Source organism: Cottoperca gobio, chromosome 16 (assembly GCF_900634415.1).
Source record: "Cottoperca gobio chromosome 16, fCotGob3.1, whole genome shotgun sequence".
NCBI lineage: Eukaryota > Metazoa > Chordata > Actinopteri > Perciformes > Bovichtidae > Cottoperca > Cottoperca gobio.
In genome coordinates this window covers 13,004,680-13,027,194 of record NC_041370.1, presented here as the reverse complement: position 1 = coordinate 13,027,194, position 22,515 = coordinate 13,004,680, and the positions used below count along the sequence as shown (strand labels likewise).

At 40.2% G+C, this 22,515-nt stretch overlaps 4 protein-coding genes and 1 pseudogene across 8 annotated transcripts; 1 reads left to right on the top strand and 4 right to left on the bottom strand.

The window, feature by feature from the left end:
• Positions 1-2,127: 2,127 nt before the first annotated feature.
• Positions 2,128-4,343, bottom strand: LOC115021759 (allograft inflammatory factor 1-like). The gene is made up of 6 exons (XM_029452398.1): positions 4,154-4,343; positions 4,015-4,076; positions 3,799-3,865; positions 3,656-3,697; positions 3,354-3,519; positions 2,128-2,999 (listed from the first exon to the last, which is right to left on the bottom strand). Exons 1-6 carry the CDS (start codon positions 4,182-4,184, stop codon positions 2,912-2,914), a joined length of 456 nt encoding a protein of 151 aa, XP_029308258.1. The 5' UTR covers positions 4,185-4,343; the 3' UTR covers positions 2,128-2,911.
• A 526-nt stretch (positions 4,344-4,869) lies between these two features.
• On the top strand, positions 4,870-7,323 carry LOC115021758 (uncharacterized). Of its 3 annotated transcripts, XM_029452396.1 has the most exons (8): positions 4,870-5,013; positions 5,526-5,861; positions 5,956-6,231; positions 6,317-6,352; positions 6,450-6,632; positions 6,724-6,780; positions 6,875-6,937; positions 7,025-7,239. In XM_029452396.1, the coding sequence occupies exons 1-8, from the start codon at positions 4,947-4,949 to the stop codon at positions 7,033-7,035; spliced, it is 1,029 nt and encodes a 342-aa protein (XP_029308256.1). In that variant the 5' UTR covers positions 4,870-4,946; the 3' UTR covers positions 7,036-7,239. The 3 variants fall into 3 exon arrangements, with proteins under 3 accessions (XP_029308256.1, XP_029308255.1, XP_029308257.1); XM_029452395.1 differs by having other exon boundaries at positions 6,724-6,937; positions 7,025-7,263; XM_029452397.1 differs by lacking the exon at positions 5,526-5,861 and having other exon boundaries at positions 6,724-6,937; positions 7,025-7,323.
• Positions 7,283-11,524, bottom strand: LOC115021757 (uncharacterized). Of its 3 annotated transcripts, none has more exons than XM_029452391.1 (8): positions 11,407-11,524; positions 9,930-10,211; positions 9,558-9,842; positions 9,196-9,480; positions 8,853-9,110; positions 8,639-8,743; positions 7,620-7,645; positions 7,283-7,519 (listed from the first exon to the last, which is right to left on the bottom strand). In XM_029452391.1, exons 1-8 carry the CDS (start codon positions 11,477-11,479, stop codon positions 7,397-7,399), a joined length of 1,437 nt encoding a protein of 478 aa, XP_029308251.1. In that variant the 5' UTR covers positions 11,480-11,524; the 3' UTR covers positions 7,283-7,396. The 3 variants fall into 3 exon arrangements, with proteins under 3 accessions (XP_029308251.1, XP_029308252.1, XP_029308253.1); XM_029452392.1 differs by having other exon boundaries at positions 9,930-10,115; positions 11,407-11,487; XM_029452393.1 differs by having other exon boundaries at positions 9,930-10,184; positions 11,407-11,475.
• A 643-nt stretch (positions 11,525-12,167) lies between these two features.
• cyp21a2 (cytochrome P450, family 21, subfamily A, polypeptide 2) lies at positions 12,168-15,813 on the bottom strand. Its single transcript, XM_029452108.1, has 12 exons — positions 15,690-15,813; positions 15,276-15,470; positions 15,094-15,183; positions 14,859-15,013; positions 14,602-14,697; positions 14,220-14,330; positions 14,052-14,138; positions 13,709-13,792; positions 13,487-13,600; positions 13,229-13,395; positions 12,507-12,610; positions 12,168-12,421 (listed from the first exon to the last, which is right to left on the bottom strand). Exons 1-12 carry the CDS (start codon positions 15,811-15,813, stop codon positions 12,168-12,170), a joined length of 1,581 nt encoding a protein of 526 aa, XP_029307968.1.
• Positions 15,814-16,244: 431 nt separating this feature from the next.
• LOC115021589 (tenascin-like) lies at positions 16,245-20,800 on the bottom strand (annotated as a pseudogene).
• Positions 20,801-22,515: the final 1,715 nt, after the last annotated feature.

Sequence of the window (22,515 nt, the reverse complement as noted above, 5' to 3'; positions counted from 1 at the left end):
ACATTGGTGCGGTGTCCACAGATCAGGAGGAAAACACAGAGAAAAAATAGACTTCTTAAAGGAGAAAGGATGAGCAGATACTGCAAATGTCGGTTGACATGTGATGTGTGTAATCAAACCCATCCTGAAATACTTCAAATTGAAAAAAAGGAAAATAAACCAGAGCAAATGGAACAAAATGAAAGATCAATTGGATGTAATGCTGTTCTCTCACCTCATACATGTGGGCATATTGGGGCTGGTGATAAAACTGTATTCTCCATTGTACCAGTACAAGTGAAGAGCCACAAAGGGGACATATGCAAACATATGGATTTTTGGATCATGGAAGTTCATCTACCTTTTGCATAGAAAGCTTGATGAGAAGACTTAACATTACAGGACAAAAAACAACAGCATTCTTCTGCGTACCATGAATCAAGTGAAGCCTGTTACAAGTCATCAAATCTCAGGTTTGGAAGTATCTGGTCTGGACAGAGATGATTTCAAGATTTCCAAGTCAAACATTCCTTTACAAAAGGACCTGACACAATGGCCTTACTTGAAGGAGGTAAATATTCACGAGATACACTCTGACATTGACCTACTCATTGGGACGAATTGTTCAAAGGTATTTTAACCATGGGTCAATAGCCAAGGGGATGGACCATACGCCATGAGGACCCTACTGAGGTGGGTCATCTATGGTCCCCTAAGAGGAGATGACAACATCGGGGATGAGACTGGCTGTCCTGCTGCTGTCAATCGAATAGCCATTATAAACCTGGAGGAGCTGCTGGTCAAACAGTACAATCATGACTTCAGTGAGACAACCTGCAAGGAGGATGTCCAGACTACAGACTACACTGTGCTCTGTAGAACTGGTGTCTTTGAGATCTCAAATAAATGTACAAAGACAACTCTGTCTCTATCACCATTTATTTGACTTTATATACATCTCTCCAGCGTAAAGCAGGAACAGTTCCACAAAAACTCTACATCCTGTCCGTCTTGGTTCAGCAGGTAATCTGGCGTATTTATAAGGGAGTGGAGTCGTCAACTGGCGAATGAGATCGCTGATTTTAGCTGGGTTCAGGTGTGTTCAGGTGTGTCAATTAGCCATGCTGGGTTCAGGTGTGTCAATTAGCAACACGTCTGTGTGTCTTTGTTATGACAGTTTGTGGAAAAGGTTAAAGGAAGCATGCAAATATTTATACACTACAAGAGTTCATCGCCATAATAGCGCACAACAACATTAAAATCACAACAATATATATAACATGCAACAGTCATAAAAAGGGTTAACCATACATCACACTGTCTTAAAAGATGGCTTTATGACATCATCTTCACTTGCATGGCAAGCAGAGCAGTACATCTCAAAGTTGCACACACATTTGACACAGAAATCAGGACAAGATTGAGCGTGCTTTGCTGCAGCGAGGGATTAAGTGGTACTTTAACCCCCCAGCAGGATCCCATCACGGCGGTGTTTGGGAACAACTGATCCGTATGGTTCGAAATGTGCTGCGCTCTGTTCTTAACCAACACGCTCTGGATGATGAAGGATTGCATACGCTAAATTGTGAAGTTGAAGCAATTTTAAATGATCGACCCATTACCAAGATTTCTGATGATCCAATGGACCTGGAAGCACTCACACCGAACCATCTTCTTCTGATGAAAACCAAGCCAATACTTCCACCTGGACCTCCTCTCTTTGTAAAGGAGGATTTGTACATCAAATGCAGAAGGCGACAAGTGCAATACATGGCAAATCTTTTCTGGAAAAGGTGGACACATGAATACTTGCCTCTAATCCAAGAAAGACAACGATGGTCTAAGGTGAAAAGAGGTTTTGCTCCAGGGGATATTGTTGTCGTGGCTGATTCCACTGCTCCACGAGGTTCATAGCTAATGGGTAGGATACTGGAGACAAAACCAGATGCACAAGGTCTTGTGCGCACAGTTTGACTAAAGACTAAGAGCAACATTTTAGAAAGACCCATAACAAAAATATGTCTGCTCCAGGAAGCTGAGACTTAGGCACAGCAAGGACTGTTGAGCTAAAAGGATGAAGAAAGAAGATTAAATGCCAACACGTAGTACATACCTTTTTTATGTGTAAAAGAAAAAAAAAGGCTGTAAAGTTTATAGCTCCTTTATTATTTATTGGTAATTGTTACACACTAAGACAATTAGGGGCCGGTGTAGAAGCCGTTTTGCGTTATTATTTTGGACACTTGGTGGCGGATGTAACTATATAAGGGTGTACAGGTGACAGGAAATGGGTGATAGGACACAGGTAGAGAGAGCAAATAGTTCTCACCAGTGCAGTGAGCGACCCGAACAGAACAGTGAGCAAGCCTAATAGGACGGTGGTTAACCTACAACCGAACCCACTACTCAACCGGAACAGCAACATGCAAGCAGACACAAACAGACATCCATAGAACTGACAACCATCCACAACTACAATTGGAAGCTCCATCTGCATAAGAACCCATACACCTACCTGTGTAGATGGCATAAGAATTGGAACATTGGTCAAACATTGGAAATTGGAAATTTGCCATTACACACAGAGCTATTCCTATATTTACTATAGCAATATTAGGGTATTTTGTCTGAGATAATAAAGGCTCCCACATAGAGTCCATACATCATGTATTTAACTAAGTAGCTAAAGCAACATAATGTAGATTAAATAGGTGATTACAAAGCATTTCGTTGGCTACAATGTGGGAAAATCGTACTATGGTCACAATCAGACATGGCAGAATACACAAAAATTTTATGTAATATTACTTTATTAAAACTGCACATTTTACAATATGTTCAATGTCTTTTTTTCTATTGTCATGAATTTAAAAGCATTCAGGTTATGTTTTAATCCTAAAAGAATAATTCCCGGCTGGGATGGAGAGCTCCTTCAAGGCAGGTCTGAAAAGGTTTTGCGACAAGGTGGTGCAACATCTTTGTGCTCCTGCTCCTTTCCCATGCCTTCAAACATCAAGATCCTTAAATGAAGAAAATAACTTGTCAGCTGCTATACAAGACCTTTCTGTAAACGTATAAACTTCAGACAGTATAGAGCACTTTTTGCATTATAAAATCAAATGACACAATATATTTCAGGTACTTAAAGTACAATGTTTGCATTTTCAGTTTTTCAGGTTTTAATTTATGGATTGATATTGAGACACAAATTGATATTAATTTTTTACCAAATTATTTTTATCAGCTAGATTTAGGCTTAAGGCCATCAACATCAATAGGAACTTAATACAATTCATAAAATCTCCCCCTTAACCCTAATCCTCCTGTCACCCACATTAGGATATCCACCCATTCTCTGAATATATTTCACTTACAGTTTCAGAATTGCATTTCTTTTTCCGAGCATCATATTCAGGAAGTTGTTGTAGCTGATAGTATCTTTCGATGTCCCTCCAACCACCTCTGACATCATCTTTTTCAGCTCTAAGTGAGTCTTGGACAATCCGAGTTTCTCTAGCATTCGTTTTAACCCCATTAAATCTATGAAGTTGATAATTTAAACAAAGCAAATGAATTAAACACACTTATTTCTTTAATCTGTCAAGATCAACTGAAAGCAACAGTTGCAAACTGTAGCTAAAAAAAATTGAAGGTTTTATGACTGGTGCCATTTTACCTATTTCTCCTTTGTCGTTCAGATCAAACTCCATGTACTTCTCTGTAATACAAGCAAATATAATCTCATTTCAAAATGTATGACAGTGCACTAAATAATAAAACAATTATCTGAGGAGTAACTGGCAGCCTTTGAATACTCACTTTTAAACATTTCAAGCTTTGAGCTAAGGTCTTCCTCTTCTGCATACTGGGGATCTGAGAGAAAAGCCTAGAGGAGTGATAATAAAATAATACCAATAAAGCAGACATTAGCATTGGTGTCACACAGATGTTAAGCCCCTGTGTGTAGAGGAATAATTCTAAAAGTAAGTTATCTCTATTGTAATGTGATGACTTTGTCTAAAGATATCAACTCACCTCATTAATAGAGACCAATTTTTCTTCCTGTTGAGACTTGAGAAGACCATAGGCTTTACCTCCTGTGAAATAATATAAAAAAGACAATATAAAGATTGTCAAATGACAAACCGACTAAGCAGAAAAAAGGCAAACTAACCTTGTGCAGTGTCGTCCATTTCTGAGAGCATGTGAGCACTTCAAGTGTGAAAAGCTATGATGGCGTTTCTCTATATCAAGCCACAAGAGGAAGTGAAGTTACAACGTTTCAGTTAGCATTAGTGAGATTCCTCTGTTGTATTTAAGGCTACAGTAAAACTGAGGTCAACTAGAGAATGCACATCATAACATTCAAACACAATGTTGAAGTTGACAAGACATAGACATGCTTTTGTATTGCTCAAAAAGGGAAGTTTGCATTTAGGATAGCTGCTGTGTAATGGCCAGGATGGGCTCAATCAAATGCATTAGCTGTAATGCCGTCTATGTGGAAAGTGATGCATCTCCACCAGTTTGCCCATTACTCATTATCAGAAATAATCTGTTTGTGAGGCATGTTTGAATACAGTATATCAGTCACTGAGCATCTCCACTTGAGCAGTTTGGTGTTGAATGCCTTGCTCAATGGCACCTCGTGATGGTAATTAGGAAGGAGCAAGCTTGTGCTGATCTTTCCCTTTTCCTACTCACATTTAAATTTGAGCTGAATACATAACTTAACAATATGTGCTCTTATTTTCTATTTTTAAATTTGATGTAATGACTTGTTTCTGCCACATGGTGGCTCTCTTGGCCACAAACTCAGGTAAACATAAAAAAAATTATGTTTGACTTTGCAGGTAGTTTCATTGTTGAGACTTCTGTGTGACTTAGAGAACTGATAATAGGTGGAGACATAAAAGTCTACAAGAGAATACTATTTTGTCATTCCATTCGGCTACAGCGCTCAGAAAATGGCAATTGTTTATCCACAGGGTGTCCTGCTATTATTTCTGTTAATAGACATATCAGCGAGCAGAGGTGAGTAGGTTACTGAATCATTTCTTTACCAAATTCAAAATGAGTTTTCTTTTTCATAGTCAGTAGATCAAATAAGTTTTTGGTATATACCAACTGTGACTGTGGTTGAACTTAAAAGGTAGCATACATGGGTCATTCCAGAATTCTAAACCATGCACTTGTTGTTTTAAATATACTTGTCTTGAGACAAAATGTATATAAAGTTGCAGAAAAAGTTATTTCAAAATATTATTTAAAATATCAAATAGCTCTCAAATATCCCTAAAATAGCATTTTTCTCTTGTCCCAGCTTCTTGGTGACCGACTTACATGTCAAATATAAAAATTTAATATAGGGTTTCTATTTACTTTATTGATATATGTATCTTGTATTGGTAAAATAATTTAATAAATATAAATAATCTCTGACACTGAAAGCATGTGTGCAGGCTGTATAAAAACCCTCTATACAATATCTCCTCGAAGTCTTATTCTTAAATGAATTATAATCTGTATCTCTTATCATTTTAAAGATGGCTCACCAGGAATCGAGACTGTGATTACTTCTCAAGAAGAAGATGTAGTTCTCCCTTGTGCAGATTCATGGAGCGAAATGGATCGAAGGAGTTGCATTCGAGTCAGGTTGATTAAATATGCCACAGATGGAAGTCAGATGAAGGTTATCTTAACCCGGCCTAAAACACATAAATTCCAGGACGCTGAACGTGTAAAATGGCAAGATGATGGAAATGGACAAATGTCTCTTTTTCTGACAAAATCACAAAAATCTGATGAGGGAGTGTACGGATGTGAAATCTGGTGTGACTGGGATTTTATTAGTGTCAAAAATGTATCTTTAAAAGTAAAAGGTAATGTCACACTTTTATTCTTCTTATTTTCTCTCCTTTACAAATAAATCCCACTAATTTATAACACAAATCTATATATCTATATATCTTTCAGACTGCAAAGCCCTTCTGCCAGTGAAGGCAGCGCCGAGCACACCCGCTAACCTGAACTGCCCAGTGGACATAACATCAGGACAACAAGGACCCCAAAACATCTCCTGGGCAATGATGAAAGGAGGCAGCCCTGCAGCTGTAAACTTTAAAAGGGTTGAAATGAATGGGACTTCATTAGCTATCCAGTCTGTGAATAACGATGACAGTAGTTGGTACAGATGTAATTACACGCTTGGACAAACTCACCGCTGCTTCGACATTAAACTACTGGTCCAAGGTAAGATTTTAAACTATTTGGTATTATCACTGACAACAAATGACAACATGCATAACTCCCTTGTACCTTTTATGTTTCCTTTAAGAAGTGGAACATGCTGTTGTGGCCACAACAGCTCAAGGTATTGCAACAGAAACTCAAATATTTTATGTTTGAATTAAATTGCATTAGAACTCTCCTGTTAAATGTGGTGTTGTAATTGATCCTGTCTTCTCCAGAAATGACTACCAGTGAGAATATTTTGAAAGGCAAGAAGGAGGGGAGTAGTGGATCATTTATGGTAGTTGTTGTGACTTCAGTCCTTGTTGGGATTGCCATAATGGCTGCACTGATAGGAGTGTTCATTTACCGCAGACGTAACACCCAGAGAGTTATACAACAAACCCTGAGGCACCCAGCAGGTTTGATCTATCTTTTATTTCCTTATTTTTGTTGAGCAATGCAGTGTACTAAAGTGTTATCATAGCTTTGTTTTCTCTTGCTGTTAATCAGTTACTCTTACAGAGTCCAGTGCTGGTTATGAGATTGTGAATTTTACGCTTTCAGAGGGTGAGCACCATGTTATTCTACTATGTAATGGCCACTATGATCTCTCCTTCTCTGTTCACCACTTCACTGACAACTTTGTATCACTATCTCACAGATCGTACAAACCATCGAGTCAACAGTTTATACCAACAACTCCCGGACGAAGGCATGTGTACTTGTAAGTAGTACTACTATAATAAAATCATAACTTTAATTCTCATCATATCAAAATAGACAAATAACAACTTTCTGTCCTTCATTGCAGTCCAGCATTAGTAAAGTTCTGCTCAACACAAAGAAGACAATTGTTCTCGTGAAATTATAGTTAAATCTGGATTTCCTGCTTACATTTATGCATCATGTAAAAACATGTAACATCTACTCATATGTAAAGTCTTTGTCTTGCAAAGAGTAAAAATATGGAGCAACATGCTAGCTCCTGTTTTTACCCCTGTTGAAAAGACCCTGTTTGTGTTAATATATCTAATCATCTGTATTATTTAAAAATATTTAAAATACCATCTTTCAATAAAATCTTTTATCCAATTTCCAGTGTTCTGTTACAAGAAAATATTACCTTTTAAAACAGGTTTTGTGAAACACATTTTGCAAGGTTAAAGGACACTTTTATTAAGTTCTAGTTCACAGCCTGTAATAAATCATAGAAACTGCCAGTGGTGTTCTCAGCTCCTCTTTTGGTTTGTGTTTGCTGGTGTAGTTCCTCATTAGTTGCATCCTGAATGACCTCGTAAACATGCATCTGCGAGGAGGAATACTGGAGTTATTACATTATATATCCTATCTACCCTATATAACAGACAAAAGGTATTTTTTTAGGACAATTATGCTTTCTCTCTTACCATTCTAATATTTGACTGTTCATTTCCTGCAAAAAGAAAGGTAGAACAATTATTTAATTCTCCTCAAGGCTCTCAAAACATTTTCATACACTAGATCAGGGGTGGGGAACCTCCGGCCTCCGCGAGACCATTCGATCCGGCCCTCGAGGTAATTCGTAAAACGCACGCAAATAAAATCCACTAGCAAAAAAAAAACTAGACGGCAATATTTTAAATGGGGGATTGACTGTTTTTCCTGGCCAAGGTCAGGGTCCTTGAACACAACACGAGCGGAACGTGTCATCACGTGGTCACCTCATGTCAAAAAACTTACATTTTAAACGAGACTTTCATTAACATCAGCAACAGCACGGCGAGTGTAAAACAGAGAAAGCTGGATGTGGAATGTCGCACTTTCCAGGAGAAATAATCTCGAGCGTCATTACTGCACGAAACATGCCGAACTGCACGAGCTGAAAGGACGAGTGCGTTTGGATAAAGTTAACGCTCAGTTTGGCCCAACAAGCAGCTCTCTGCAGAGCGTAACATGAAAACATGGACAGATAGATAGGTAGACCACCACACCAAGAACAGACTATTCCTCCACTGCCATTTACAATACTCACTTTTTATAATTTGTGCAATTATCACTGCCATGTACAATATTCACTTTATTTTCTATCAACCACTTGGTACTTAGATTTTTTATTCTATTTAATTATTGTTTACTGCCTTTTTACTTCATATGTTCTTTTGCTGTGACAAGATACATTTCCCCGTTGTGGGACTAATAAAGGATTGTTTTCTGATAAAACAGAAAGATACATGGTTAAAAAAAGTTGCTTTTTTGCACAGCATAAAAGAAAGGAGAAATTAATGAACTGCGTCTTAAAATGTTTGCAGAGGTTATGAGTTCAATAATTAGTGCGGCCCTCGAAGGATGTTGTAATAAAAAAAAATGGCCCTTGATAGGAAAAAGGTTCCCCACACCTGCACTAGATGCACTGTAGGTTGTAAACCCCCTTACCCACTTTCATTACCTGCATCCTTGTTGTGCTTCCTCTTCATGTACATGTAGAGTCCTCCAGCAGTTAAACATATCAGCAGGGCTATAGGAAGGACTACCCAAGCAGGTGTTTGCAGAGCTGTAGACATTAAATAATTATTAATAATAATAATAATGTTTAGTCAGAAAAATTTGTGGATTTTATTTATTTATAGGAGAAAAGGCAACAATAGCATGATGCTACTTACGATTAATGATGCGCCATTTCTTTGATGCCATGACTTCACCCTCTCTTTGCACAAAGCAAGTTATTTCATCAGTCATTGAAAACACTGGCAGAAACAACCTGTTTATTAGAGTGTTATTGTCATGCATTAAACCACTCTGCCAGCTATTGTGGCTTCCTCCAGACCAAGTTAAATTGAAGTCTTTTCCACAATCTTTAGTGCAGGTAAGCACACAAGTCAAAGTGAGATTATCATCTCCTGGCCCGTGCTCTGAAGTAACTGTAAAAACATGAGAGAAAATGTTTTAACAGCAAAGTAGATATAGCATGTTCTGTTCTGGCACTCGTAGTGTGTGAACACTCACCATCGAGGGTATGCAGCCGGATTTTATTAAACACTTTTTGTTGATCAGTGAACTCTGTACACTGGTAGTCCCCGGTGTGCAGAGGCTTTACTTTGCTAATGACCAGAGAATAGTCTTTTTTCACATGCAATGCCTCCGTTTGGCCTTTATAAGGTGAGACATCATCTGCCAGAGTCCTTTCACCCACAGACCACTTCACGAGGCCACTCATGCTGAGAGAGGAAGTGTTGCTACAAGAGAGTGACACTGACTCACCCACTGCTGTAAACACTTCCTCTGTGCCATCTGAGGGAAAGAGAACACTGGTTAACCTTTGTGCATGCTAAACCAAATTTTCCTTTGGAGTAAGTGGAGTTTAGTACCTTGTATTGTTGTTGTATAAGTGATGGTGGCTTGAACCATGTCATTATGAGTCAGCTGGCATTTCCATTTTCTGTGATGGTCTGTCAGTTTTTTAGTGATAATCAGTTTGGAGAAGCATTCAGATTCATGTTTGAACTGAAATCTATCCCCATGTATTGGTGTATTATCTTCAGTGCTCCACTTGATATGTATCCCTGTGTTGCTACAAGCAACATATCCTTTATACGTATTGAGGAAACACTGAAGTTCTATTGTGCTGTCTGCAGGAGTTGAACGCTCAGCAACTGTTGAATGAAAAATAAATCACAAAAATAATAACATGTGATTAGTATGATATTGACTTCAAATCAAGATTGTGTTGAGTCACTTACTTGCAAGAATCTGAAGAGAAACATTTGAATTGAGCAGTCCACTGTTACAAGAGTAAATTCGTGCATCATCGAGTACCAGGCGATTAATCTTCAGAGAGCAGTCCTTTAGCAGACCAAGCCTGAGGGCGTTCGGGGCTGTCACCATTCCAGCCTTCACCACCTCCGTGACTGTTCGAAACTCTCCAGCTAAGTTCCAGTTAACAGAGGAGCAGGATGTGATTGAGGGTATGCCACATGGTAAAGTAATGCCTTCTCCTAGTAAGGCAAACATAACCACATTATCTGTTGGAGAAGACATAAAAGCTTTTAATTTTCAGTCATGAGGTAGTTCTGTCAGAGCAAAGTTGGTGACCATCCATCATGAATTGAACATGTTCATGATGTTTGGAAGTAACAAACTACATTTACTCTCATCACTGTAACAAAGTATTTTTTGTACACTTTCTTTTGAGTCATTTTAATAATCAGTATTACATGTAGGCGTATATAAGTATTACAGTTTTTATTCATTTTATTAAAAATGTTTTAAAAGTTGCATGCGTTGGAGAATATAATCCGAAAACATAGTGAAGAATTACGTCCTTATGTGTTAAAGTTAGCATTATTGCACTTAAGTTAAAAAAAAGTTATAACTTTTTGTTATTGAGCACTGATTTATGCAGCACCTACGATCAGGTCATGTGACCCAAATCAAACACTGTTCAGACAAGTGAGAACAACAACAAACAGCGTTGTCAGTAGTTATTTATTGTGGTTATTTTGTTTTTAAAAAGTGTCTCTTTTCTGGTTACTTCTGGTAAGGTTACACTGAGAAAGTTGTGTTTTATATATTTATTGTTTGTTTGGACATAAGCGCCCTGTGGTGTGATGTGTAGTCTATACATTGCCACTCAGAAACATTTTCTTACTTTTACTTATTCCAGAAGACTACTCTTTCCAACCCTGTTTATAGCCACAGTTGATATTAATGCATTATTTTCACATTTGTGTTCTGGTTTACATTTTTATTAAATGTTTTACTTTTTATTATACTGTAAGTGGCTATCCTTAACTAAAGAAATTATTAGTCAACTAACATTTAGGAATTTGTTGACTAATTGATTAATTGCCACATCTGTAAAACTGAGTTTCTCCACAAAGAATCATGCAAAAGCACCACTTTAAATATTGTGTTTACCAGAGATGTGCTCATACATTTCTTGGAAATAAGTAATTCAGCATGAAAAAATCATAAAACAATGACTAAAGAAATCTTAGTCGACTAAGACCAAGACGACCAGTTGGTCGACTAATTAACTAAAAGGAGGCAGCTCTAATGTAAGCATTCTGTTGAATTTACTTTCAAGGGGGAAACGTTTACATGTAGTATCTCAACATTCTTTTAAATGTTTAATAGTCAGAGAGCTTAGAGTTATTAAGTCATATCCAAAAACACATATACAATAGATTAACAAGAAAACATTTTCTTTATAATTACCAAATGACTGAAGTCCAACTGTTGCATGTGTAAGAGAAAGAAGACAGAGTCTTATCAATGAAAAGGAAGCCATCCTTCTCTTCTAACAGATTGTTTTGCTTAATGCTAAATCCTCTAATAGCAGCAGTTTAAAAAAAGAAAAAATCACATGTTCAGGAAATGAATCATTTTTAGTTTAAGACTAGCCCACAAGAGTCCCATGTTCATCTTCTTGCATTCAGCCTTCAACTTTCACAATATTTCACATTCTGTAGCAGCTACAGTGTTTGTCCACAGGGTGGAGCTGTCAGACTCTATGACAGATATTCTAATTAGGCCAACTAGTATCTTTACCACTTTCAGTGTACAGTAAGCTGTACAAACCCCAGGTTTTGATTTCAGGTTTTAATTTGCATGCAGTTCTAACTGAATTAATTTGTTCAACATTTCCTTCAGACTGCTCTTTACTTCCTGTTTCCATTGTGTTGAAATCTGATTTCCTGATAGACCATTCTTGTATTTCCCCTGGTGATGTTGAGGCTCATTATTTTCGTTTATACAACCAGAATGCTATTTCCTTTGCCTTTTATACAAATCACTGTGTATATATATATATATATATATATATATATAGAGAGAGAGAGAGAGGTCTGGCCTGGGTTTACACATGTTATTAAATGATTGAATGCATCACTGTATTACATTCAGAGTTATGAACCCGGAATAATTTGTTTTCACAGAAATGCACAACGTTTAAGCAATCAGCACACCCCCTCTGTAGCTCAGGGGTTATTCACAGGCCTCAGACATGCTATAACCGTGTAGGGCTTGACCTTGAGTACAACACTAGCAACTCCTGTCAGGTCGGGCAGAGAGGCCTCGCTCTCAGGAGGGATGAAGTGGAAATCTCTCAGCAAGTAGGCAGTGAACAGAAAGAGCTCCATTTTGGCGACAGACTCCCCCAAGCAGAGCCGAGCCCCCCCTCCGAAAGGAATCAGGGCACGGGTGGAGCCCCCTCCTCCCGTTAGAAAACGCTCTGAAAGAGAGAGAGTAGCTACTTTATTTGAGATCTGCTGAACGAAGTATAAGGAATGCACTTCTCCTCACAGTTAGAGCAGTACCTGGTTTGAAGTTGTATGGCTCAGACCAAACAGCAGGATCATGGTGAGCTCCAAAAAGATTAGGAATGATGACGGTGTTCTTAGGGATGAAGTAACCTGCAATACTAAACATGCGTGGGATAAAGTAATAAAGTAAAGACTGTTTTAGCTTCCATGCAAGTGGCCTTTGTGTACACCTGCTGACTGACAGACCTCATCCCACCAGGATCCAAGTAGCTATACAAATATAGTTTTTCATATATTTACCCATTATATAGTATTTTGTTGCAAACCTGGATCTAGATGCAGATTTTTTTTAAGTTAAGCAGAGTCTCATTACTGTATGCGGAGCAACAGATCAGCCCGTGTCCCATGCTGTTTACATGTTTTATTTTCCAGTGTTGGCATATTAGCTTTTTGCATAAAACCTTTTTGAGGAAATAATTTTCAATTTCTTTTAGGTTTTTCTTTCTTTATAGTTACGATCAAGATATTTGCATCAAAGCAGTTGCCAAATGTGTAATACTTCATAATTCATATTCCAGTCATGGTATAGGACCAACGAGTAAACATCATGACTAATATTGGATAAACATGGGTTTGTTCCAGATTTGTAAACTGGTCTGTATTGTACCTGCCTGCCTACCAATATCTGATTTTACAGACAAATTATCTTGGTAATTCTATTCGGCCACTAATCTTCTAATTCTTTCATTATCACTACATATTGTCGTTCAGCTGACCTGCTGTCTCTGATGGCTCTATGTGGCACTGCCAGCGGGGCAACGGGCCTGAGTCTGAGCACCTCGTTGATCAGAGAGCACAGGACAGGAAGTCTGTGTCTGTCAGTGTACTTGGGATATCGTCCCTGCAGTACTGTGCACAACTCCTCATACACTTTGGTCTGCACCTGAAGATTAAAGTGAGAAAGGAGAGAGGCACTTTGATAAACTTCAGGAGTGGTGTAAATGTGGTGTTTTATGTAAAGTGATGCGCCCTGCCTCGGGTCTGTGCAAGAGGAAGGCCACAGTCCAGTTGAGCCAGGCTGCAGTGGTCTCTGTTCCCCCGATGAGAAGGTCCACAGTGGCCATGTGAACATGAATATCTGTCAGGACCTGGAGACATGAAGACATGTCATTTAGTAATATTGATAATGAAATTAGATTGACTCCCAATACATTTTAAATTGATCTCCCGTGGTATCCACTGTTCTATGTACTTACCACTTCATGGTCTGTGTTGGGTTGTTTGTCAAGGCCCTGGAGGAGGGAACCTGTGATGGCGTCCTCATTTTTTTTAACTTGTGACTGCACATATGACAAAGCAACAACTGATTAAAATCAACATAGCAGGAAATAACAGAGCTGGGATTTCATAGACCTTTGAAATCTATGATGTGAATTTTTTTTAAATGATTTCTCATACTCTCTTTGGCTCTATAATAGCATATCCAAGTTTTCATAATTGGCTTTAGTACATAACATGTCTCATTTTATGATCGTGACAGCTGGGTATTTTGTGTGACACAATTTCTTGGCATCTTCGGCATGTGCATTTTTTACTGACCTTGTAATTGTTAAGATGTTCTCTTATAATTTCATCTCTCTTGGCCACCTCTTTCAGGAGACGAGAAAACACAGGATTGGGCAATTTCTTTGAGAGAACAAATGACATAATGTGTGAAATTCCATTCAAAAGATGGATCTACAGTCAAGATAGTGAACATTTACTGACTCTGAGCAGTGGGAAGGAGTCCAGAGCAGAAATCCAGGAGGAGCCCCACAGAGCAACAATCTCGTTCAGACAGCTGTTCAGCTGCTGCAGCTCCGAAGAACTCTTATCATACTAGAAAACACAAAGATGTAGTTTTATTAACACGTCCTTCCAATGAAATGTACTGCCGAGTAACAGAATAGTACTCTATGAATGCACGTATGTAATGCAGGCTTCTAAAAAGGGCAACATAAACGGTGACCATGCCCAGTTCCCAACATAAACAGGCTATGAAAACACTGGTCTGCCACAACCACAACTGTTCATTTATGAAAAGCAGATTTTGCAATGCATCTGCGACACTCAGAGGTACAAACTGAGCTGTGGGAGGAAGGATACTCACTTCTTTTCCAAAAGCCAAGGTGGTGATGACATTACTGGCTGCCACTGTGAAATCCTCTGAGAGATCTACAGCGCTGCCTTGATAGTCTATCAACACCTAGACAGTGAACAAACAATGTTTTATCTTTTTACGTGACCAGTCTGGAAATACCCCAACATTTGGCTTGATGTCTTGATCTCTGCTATCACATACAGGCCATTATGTTTTTAAGATATATAATCTAGTGGTGTATCATGTGTTGCTCTTGTGTCCTGTACCTCTCTCAGATGCAGCGCTTGTCTTTCGATCACATTATGCAATGATTGGTGGCAGCAACGCTGCAAAGCACTGTGGACGAGACGGCGATGTGCCCTCCACTCCTCATTATAGTCCCCCAGAGAGATGGTATGCCCTCCCCCAGACACGATATCACCTGATGCGAGTCAGGAGAGGTCATACAATAATACACTGATTATGATTACTATTATTGCAAAATAAGTTTGAGTTGTTTACCTGTGTATGAAACTGGTCTCCCAGCAAAGTCAGACCATTTTTTCACCAGTGCTTCTCTTATGACTTCACTACTATTAAGTACCACCATGGCTGAAAAACACAAAAGGGTTTTGTACTATCTGTTCGGGATGCATTAAAAGTGTTTTTAAGTCAGCATGTGAAATCTGAAATGGGATAATTACTTGTGTTTCCACATTTCAGGCGGTAGATGTTTCCGTACCGCTGTGCCAGATTGGTCAAGTGAATCGGCAGATGATCATGTGTCAGCTCCATCATATTGCCTATGAGGAAGAGGCTGGGAGGACCTGGGAGGGAAGGAGATGAGGAGCGGGGAAGGAACTGACAGAGATACTGCAGCAGTCCATATTCAACTACCGGATGAAGGAGTTTAGAAAGACAAAAGTAAAACAGAGAAAGCATGAACATATCATAAATTCCATTAGATCAAGTAATCAAGTTCAGTTGTGTTCTAGTTTTCCGTGTGTTGAAAAAATGTCCCATTCATTAATCATAGTCATTTCATAAAATTAAAAACTCTCGATCGTACAACCAGCATGTTAAAATATACATAAACACAAGAAATAGATCATTACCTTTCGACTTACTTCCCTTGTGGTCTTCCTGTACAGGTGGGTCTCTCTTACCATACATCAGTAGAATCAACAGCAAAACACATAGAAACACAGCTCCCACAGTGATCACTGGTATTTCTATTGCCATTGTGTGTCTTCTTGCTGGTCTCCCACTTCAGATAGGTGGTCAGCACACTGCTTGCCCCATTTATAGTCTGCACATCAGTCTCTTAGCCCATCAGCTTGACACACAGTTGGTGTTTTCACTAAAATCAAGGACGTTTACACATTTTGTAGGTCAACGTATCTGATAATGAGATGAATGCAACACAAGAGACACATGGCCAGCACTTCCTGAAGGGCATAATAACATTTCACAGTTGACATGACAGTAAATCATGCTGCCATTTGTTTATCTCGTAGCGCAGGGAATGAAGAACCTGTTTTACCATCAAAGGGTTTGGGTGTTTTAATTCACTATTACAAAACCAAAAAACAACAACACTTCAGATCCACATTAGCCACATTTATTCCAATGGAGTGAGACAGTGCATATTCAATTACAGTAGTAGTAGGGTGGCATACCATGGTGGTGCACAAGAAGGTGTTAGAGTCAAAATAAAACTGTGTTGAAAAGGACAGGATACAAAAAGTTGCAATAAAACATTTCTCCACTCTTTTGATATATTTCCAGAAAAAAAAACTAATCAGAAAAAAAAGTTGCACATTAAATCAAATGTACTGATAGCTGTCGTTATAGCTATCGAAACCACTGTACATGCAATTTCAGTTGGAAAGTGACATGGAGCAGCTGTGAGATCCACTGTCTTCTGGATTTCTGGAGCTTTAACTCTCTGTCAGATGTATGAAGACGGTTGTATCCTTAGCCATGAGTGGCAGGAGAGAACCTGGCTGGTCTGAATTTCATCTCAGCGAAGGGAATTGAAGAGTCTTTACCTTTCCAGTCAATCCAGACTACTCCCTGTGTCACAACAGAGACAGAAAAGTGATCATTTTTGGTTAGTGTTCTGTATCAAAGATGATAAAAAGGGTTTAAAGTTCATTAGTCTATGCCCAGGTAGAGAGGTGAATTGTACCTGATTATTACTGTTGATGCCATAAAGACCGTTGAGGTTGGTCTTGTAGCAGTTCTTGTACCACCAGCCTCCCATGTAGGCCCTAGCGCAGTGGATCCCCAGAGGATCAGGGTCCTTGTCCCGGGCTGAGAATGGACGTCCATTATGGTACTTCATAGAGTCACCTGAAGGAGAAAACAGTGACATTGAGGTATGGATTGTATTGGATAAGGATAAGTATTTATCGTATAATATAGCTTATGCTGCACATATTCAGAAAAGTTTTCACCTGCAGTTCCAGTGTAACCAGACACTGCAAGAGTATAGTGCTTCTCCGCTGAATCAATGGAGAAGTTGATGTAGTGAGCGTAAGCGGTGTCATTCCCAGATCGCATATCCACTCTCAGACTCACAGGGCCAACACTGGTCAGGTTGTGAAGGAGCTCATTTCCTAATAGTAGCAGAAAAGAAGCGTGAGAAGTTGAGGCTGATTCATTAAAAATCTATATGTTGATGCTTATGTGATGATGATTTCATCTGTACCAAGCCAGAAGTCTTTGCTGAGGTTTCCAAAACCAGCACTGTATTCACTCCATGTTCTGTAGAAATCAGTCTTTCCATTCATCCTCCTCTGGAACACCTAAAACACACATCAGGTTGTCTATTATGTAAATCCATATAGCCATTTCCTCAGTGCAAAGTTTTCAGATAACGGCCATTTGTCTCACCGTCCAGCCGCCTCCATCAGTCTCCATGTCACAGTAGACTCTGACCGCTCCTCCCTCTTTTCCATCCGGGTAGATATCCACCTCTCCTGACTGCAGAGCTCCGTTCAGCAGCTCCTGAGAGCACTCAGTAGGGAAAGAGAAACGTAGTTTTCCTAACAGAAGAAAAAAAAAATTAATAAAATACTTGTGATAAAGTATTGTGAGGCAGATAAATGAGCAGGGACTATTTTGTGTGGACTGTAATACCTGTGATGAATTCTGTGGTGACAACAGATGTGTAGTGTCCGTCTCTCTCGCCTTGTACCAGAACAATATAACGGGACATTGGCAACAGCCCTGTCAGCTTATACTCTGTGATGGATTTGTCCAGGATCACCTCCTAATGTATACACAAAAAAGCACACAACGATTGTAAATGCTGGGACTGCCTTTAAACTGTATGTGCCAGTGATAAGGGAATATGGTTCACCTTTGTCTCCTCTCCTGCCACCTGGTAGATCAGTCTGTAGCTATAATACACAACAGTGGAAGTTCTCCATGCTATCACTGCAGAGCGAGCACCCACTTCATTGGCTTTAACCACTGAGAGACACAAACATGTTTTTAGTTCACACACTTTGCACACAAACTCTGCAGACTTTGGCAAGTGAACTAGCTTGGTCCCACAACATTTATTCCCCGCTCCACTCACCATTAGCGGTAGTAAATGTAGTTGAGATGGCCATGCTCTGCAGACTGTCTTTCTGGCTCAGGACTTTAACTGTGTACAGGGTGCCTCTCTGCAGGCCTCTCAGCTGGTGCTCCACTGAGTTTCCAGACAGCATCACTGTCACTGTCACATTAGGAGCTGTGGCAAGAAGGAGAATTGATAACATTATCTAAATCATGAGCGCTTTGACATTAGTCATTAGGGTAATATTGCCACACTTACTCTTGGAGGACTCATAGCTGATGATGAAGCGGTCTACTTTCCCCAGACTGGGTGTCCATTGCAGCACAGCTTTGGTATCTGTCACATTGACAACTTGCAGATGTGTTGGAGGAGCTGGCACTGCAGGAGAGACAAACCATAGTATGTTTATTGGTGTTTTCACAAAAAAATAGCCGTACATAACAACTAACTGTGTACCTGTGGTGATGAGGGATGTGAGGGCGTCACTCTGGGCTCTGCCTTGTGTAGAAGTTACGATGATAATATAGGAGGATCCAGCAGACAGCTTGGACAGAACCACGTAAGATTGCTGAGACTCCATGGTCACAAAACGGCTCTCCCCTAGCAGGATGATACATCACAAATATCACTCTGAAACAATTAACACTTGCCGTTAAAAGAAGTCCACACTGACTGATATTTAGCAATGGTATTTTGACCTGAGATGCATTACAAAGGCAGGTCTTTGACAAACCTGTGACGATGTTGGTGTATGTGAGCCTGAAGCCTGAGAATGTGGTCTTTGGTTTGGACCAGGACACCGTGAGAGAAGACTCTGTTACATTGCTGAAAACCATCTCTGTGGCTGGCTCAGGCCCTGATGAGAGGAAACAAGGAGATTTATATTCACATGTTGCTGCTCCCAGTACTGATCCTATCCCTGGTAGTATTGGAACAAATATGCTTAGATGAAAAATGTAGTATAACTTTAATTACCTGTAATTCCAGTTGCTCTGTGAATCTTTGATCTCCTCTCAGCTGCAGTGCCATATATTTGAATGACATAGCCTGTGTTTGCCCGAAGGTTACTGAACTCCACAGAGCGTACGCTGCCAGGGACCACCATAGAGATCCTCTTTGTTTCAGCTTTGCCTCTTGATCCAACAGCTTTACCTGATGCGGCAGTTGTGTTGGTGCCCTCACTCTGTACCTGGACTTCAGTTGCGTTCTTAGCAGCGGAGGCCTTATCTCCTTCAAGAGCTTCCTCTTCAAACTCCTCGTGGTCGTCTTCATCAACATCTGTCCGTGGCTCTCTTCTGATCACGGTGAAGTTCTTGAACATCCCTTGTGGTGCTGACCACGTGACAGTGAGGCTGTGGGAGGAGATGTTTGCAACCTTTACAGAACCTAATCCAGATCCTCCCATCCTCTTCGCGCTCCCAGAGCCATGGACGGTTGTTTTCTCCTGCAGAACTCGAGCCTCGCCTGACGTTGCTGCAAAGGTTGAATTCACTAGATACTGACTCTTCTGTGTGACTTTCTCTTTCTCAATCTTGCCAGCTTCAGTGTTTCTGTTGTCCACAGATTGCACATTTGTAGTTTCTACTTTTACCTTCTTGGTGCGTTTATGTCCAGATGATTGAGTAACATTCTTCTCAGCCAGTGTGGACTGCTCCAAGGTCTCCTTCCCTATTCTTGTTTTGTTTGCCTCCACGACCTTGGTCAGAAGGGTCACAATTTTAGCCGTGCCATTAAATTTCTTCACATTACTCTGAGTTACATTGATTTGAGGTTCGTCTTTCAGATGGTCAGATTTTGGATGTGTTTTAGCGGCAGCTCCTTCCTTAACAAGCTTGAGGTCAGTTCTTTGGAGAACCTTTTTGGATGTCAGGACTGTTGTTTTGCCTTTGCGAGCCTCTTCGTGCTTTCTTCCCTCATGTTTCAACAGAACTTGACCAACAGTTGGTCGACTAGTCTTTGTGGCACTTGAAGAGTCTTTACTGTTTATTTTCTTAACAGAAACTTCTTGTTTAGCACCTGCTTTAGCCTTAGTAACCACTCTAGGTTTAGTGTCGGTCTCTTTGGCTTCAGACCCCTTCTTCTGCTCCTTCTTCTGGAAGAGTGTTTGCTCTACTTTGGTAGTTTTCTCCAGCGTGATTTCCTTGTCTTTGTTAACCTGCAGGCTCACTGTTTCCACGGTTACCTTGGCCTTTCCTTTGGCGGCTTCTGAAATTGCAGAGTAGAGGTTACAATTAAAGTATAATTGAGAGTAAACATTCTCTCGCTTACAATTATGTGTTTCTTATGCTACCACATCCAAATAGTAGAGACTTTCACTTACTTTTATTACACTCAGCTCCTTGTGCACACTTACTGCAGTCTTGACCCATGAATCCCTGTTGGCAGATACATTTCCCCTTCTGACACTCTCCATTGCCACTACAGTCATTTGGACAATTTGCAGAACATGGACCTGGGCGGCAACAAAAATAACCATAATTACTAAATCCACATCTCTAATGAGTTCTGAAATGTAAGTGAATGTGACAGAATCCTACATTTCTCTTTTAGGGAAGACATCTCTCTTTCCAGTCGAGCAACGCGTCCTTGCAGCGCAGACATCTCTGCCTCACATCCCCCTGTGCAGTCACCAGGCAACAAGTTGATCCTATGCGTCATCACTAGAGGCACGCCAGGCTTCAGCTTTACCTCCTGCTCCTTGCCGTTGCTTGAGTCGCAGCCTTCACTGATGACCACCTTGATTGGTTGTGCGGGGGCAGGCTTTTCCTTGGTGGTAGTAGCGGTGGGAGCTTTGATTACAGTGCTCTGATTTGCAGAGGACGTGACCTTATCTTTGTCGGCTGCAGAGCCAACGGCTGTAGCGGCCTTTGCTGGTGTTGACTGGGCAGTTTGAACTACAGTGGGGGCAAGCTTTTCTTTGGTGGAGGGAGATTTAGCTACAACAGTCTGATTGACCGAGGTTGTGGGCTTGTTTTTGGCGGTTTTAGCGCCACTGGCGGGAGCAGACTTTGAGGATGTTGACTCAACATTTTGAACTACAGTGGAGGCAGGCTTGTCCTTGGCAGTCTTCCCATCACTGGTTGAAGGAGATTTCATTGAAACAGTCTGATTGACGGAAGGTTTGACCGAGGTTGTGGGTTTGTCTTTGGTGGTTTTAGCACCGCTGGCTGAAGCAGACTTTGTGGATACCGACTGAACATTTGGAGTTCCAGTGGGGGCAGGCTTGTCTTTGGTAGCCTTCACTTCACTGACTGTGGAAGCTTTTACCGCTGCTGTGGCTGAAGTGGATAAAGCTGTTTGATTGACTGTGTTTGGCTTTAGGGTTGGGCGAACGGTCTGTTTGGCGAGAGCACCAGTGGTTTTTGGTTTTGACGGGGTGAAAACGGCATTGGGTTTGATCGCGTCGCTTCCTGTGGAGTTTCTCCTCTCATTGGTCGGGGATTGAAAGGAGGGAAAGGGGGTGAGAAGGAGGAGAAGTCCTAGAGTAAACAGCATTTTTGAGCCAGCAGCAGTAGCCAGAGATGGTATTGCCTTTGGTGGATCTGTATGGATGTTACTGTAAAATTATAAACTCTTCTATATTTCTGTGACCACTTGTAAAGGGGAGTATGCCAGGTCTCTCCTAGAAAGGAAAACAAAAATGAAAGAGCTCAGTTATATAGTGTAATGCATGACATTTTATGTCAAACCATTGTGGAACTTTTTGTATCCCAAGAAAGGCTTTGCTGAGCATACATGCTCTTTTTTAGCCAGCTTCACATTCACAGAGTTCCTATTCACACTTCGATGCTGCCTTGTACAACCTTCTACTGCCTAGACGCTACACTTTCGGGTTTTGTGCATTGCTCAAAAGTGACCTGACAGCAATGACTAAAGCAAGGGACATTATTACTTTCTTTTTCCATTTAGATTGAGGAAGTAATTTTGGTAACCTTTCGGCCTTGGTAAGAGGTTGTCTTGTCGATATAAAAAATTAACAAAATATGTCTAAGATGCGGTTGTGCATCCGATTACACACAACCGTTTCTTTATGTGACACTGTTTATTGAACTTATCTTGAGAACAGAGTAAGCATCATGAAAAAAGTATACTGAGCTGACATCAAACTGAAGACAGTGTTCATGAACATGTACATATAATTGTTTTTTTAAACTACTATTATTTTAAAAGTGTGGGGGGGGGGGGGGGGGGGGACAAATATAGGTTGAAGAATTGCAGCAGTGTTAAATCAGTAAATAGTTCATTCAATGGCTTGCCAAACCAAGTAAAAATCTAAATTAGATGATTTTGAACAGGAAGGAAGAAGGTGACTTGAGCGGGAAGTCTAGAGAGTCTGCTGAAGAGACTATGCAGAGAGGTAACAGAGCGTCACT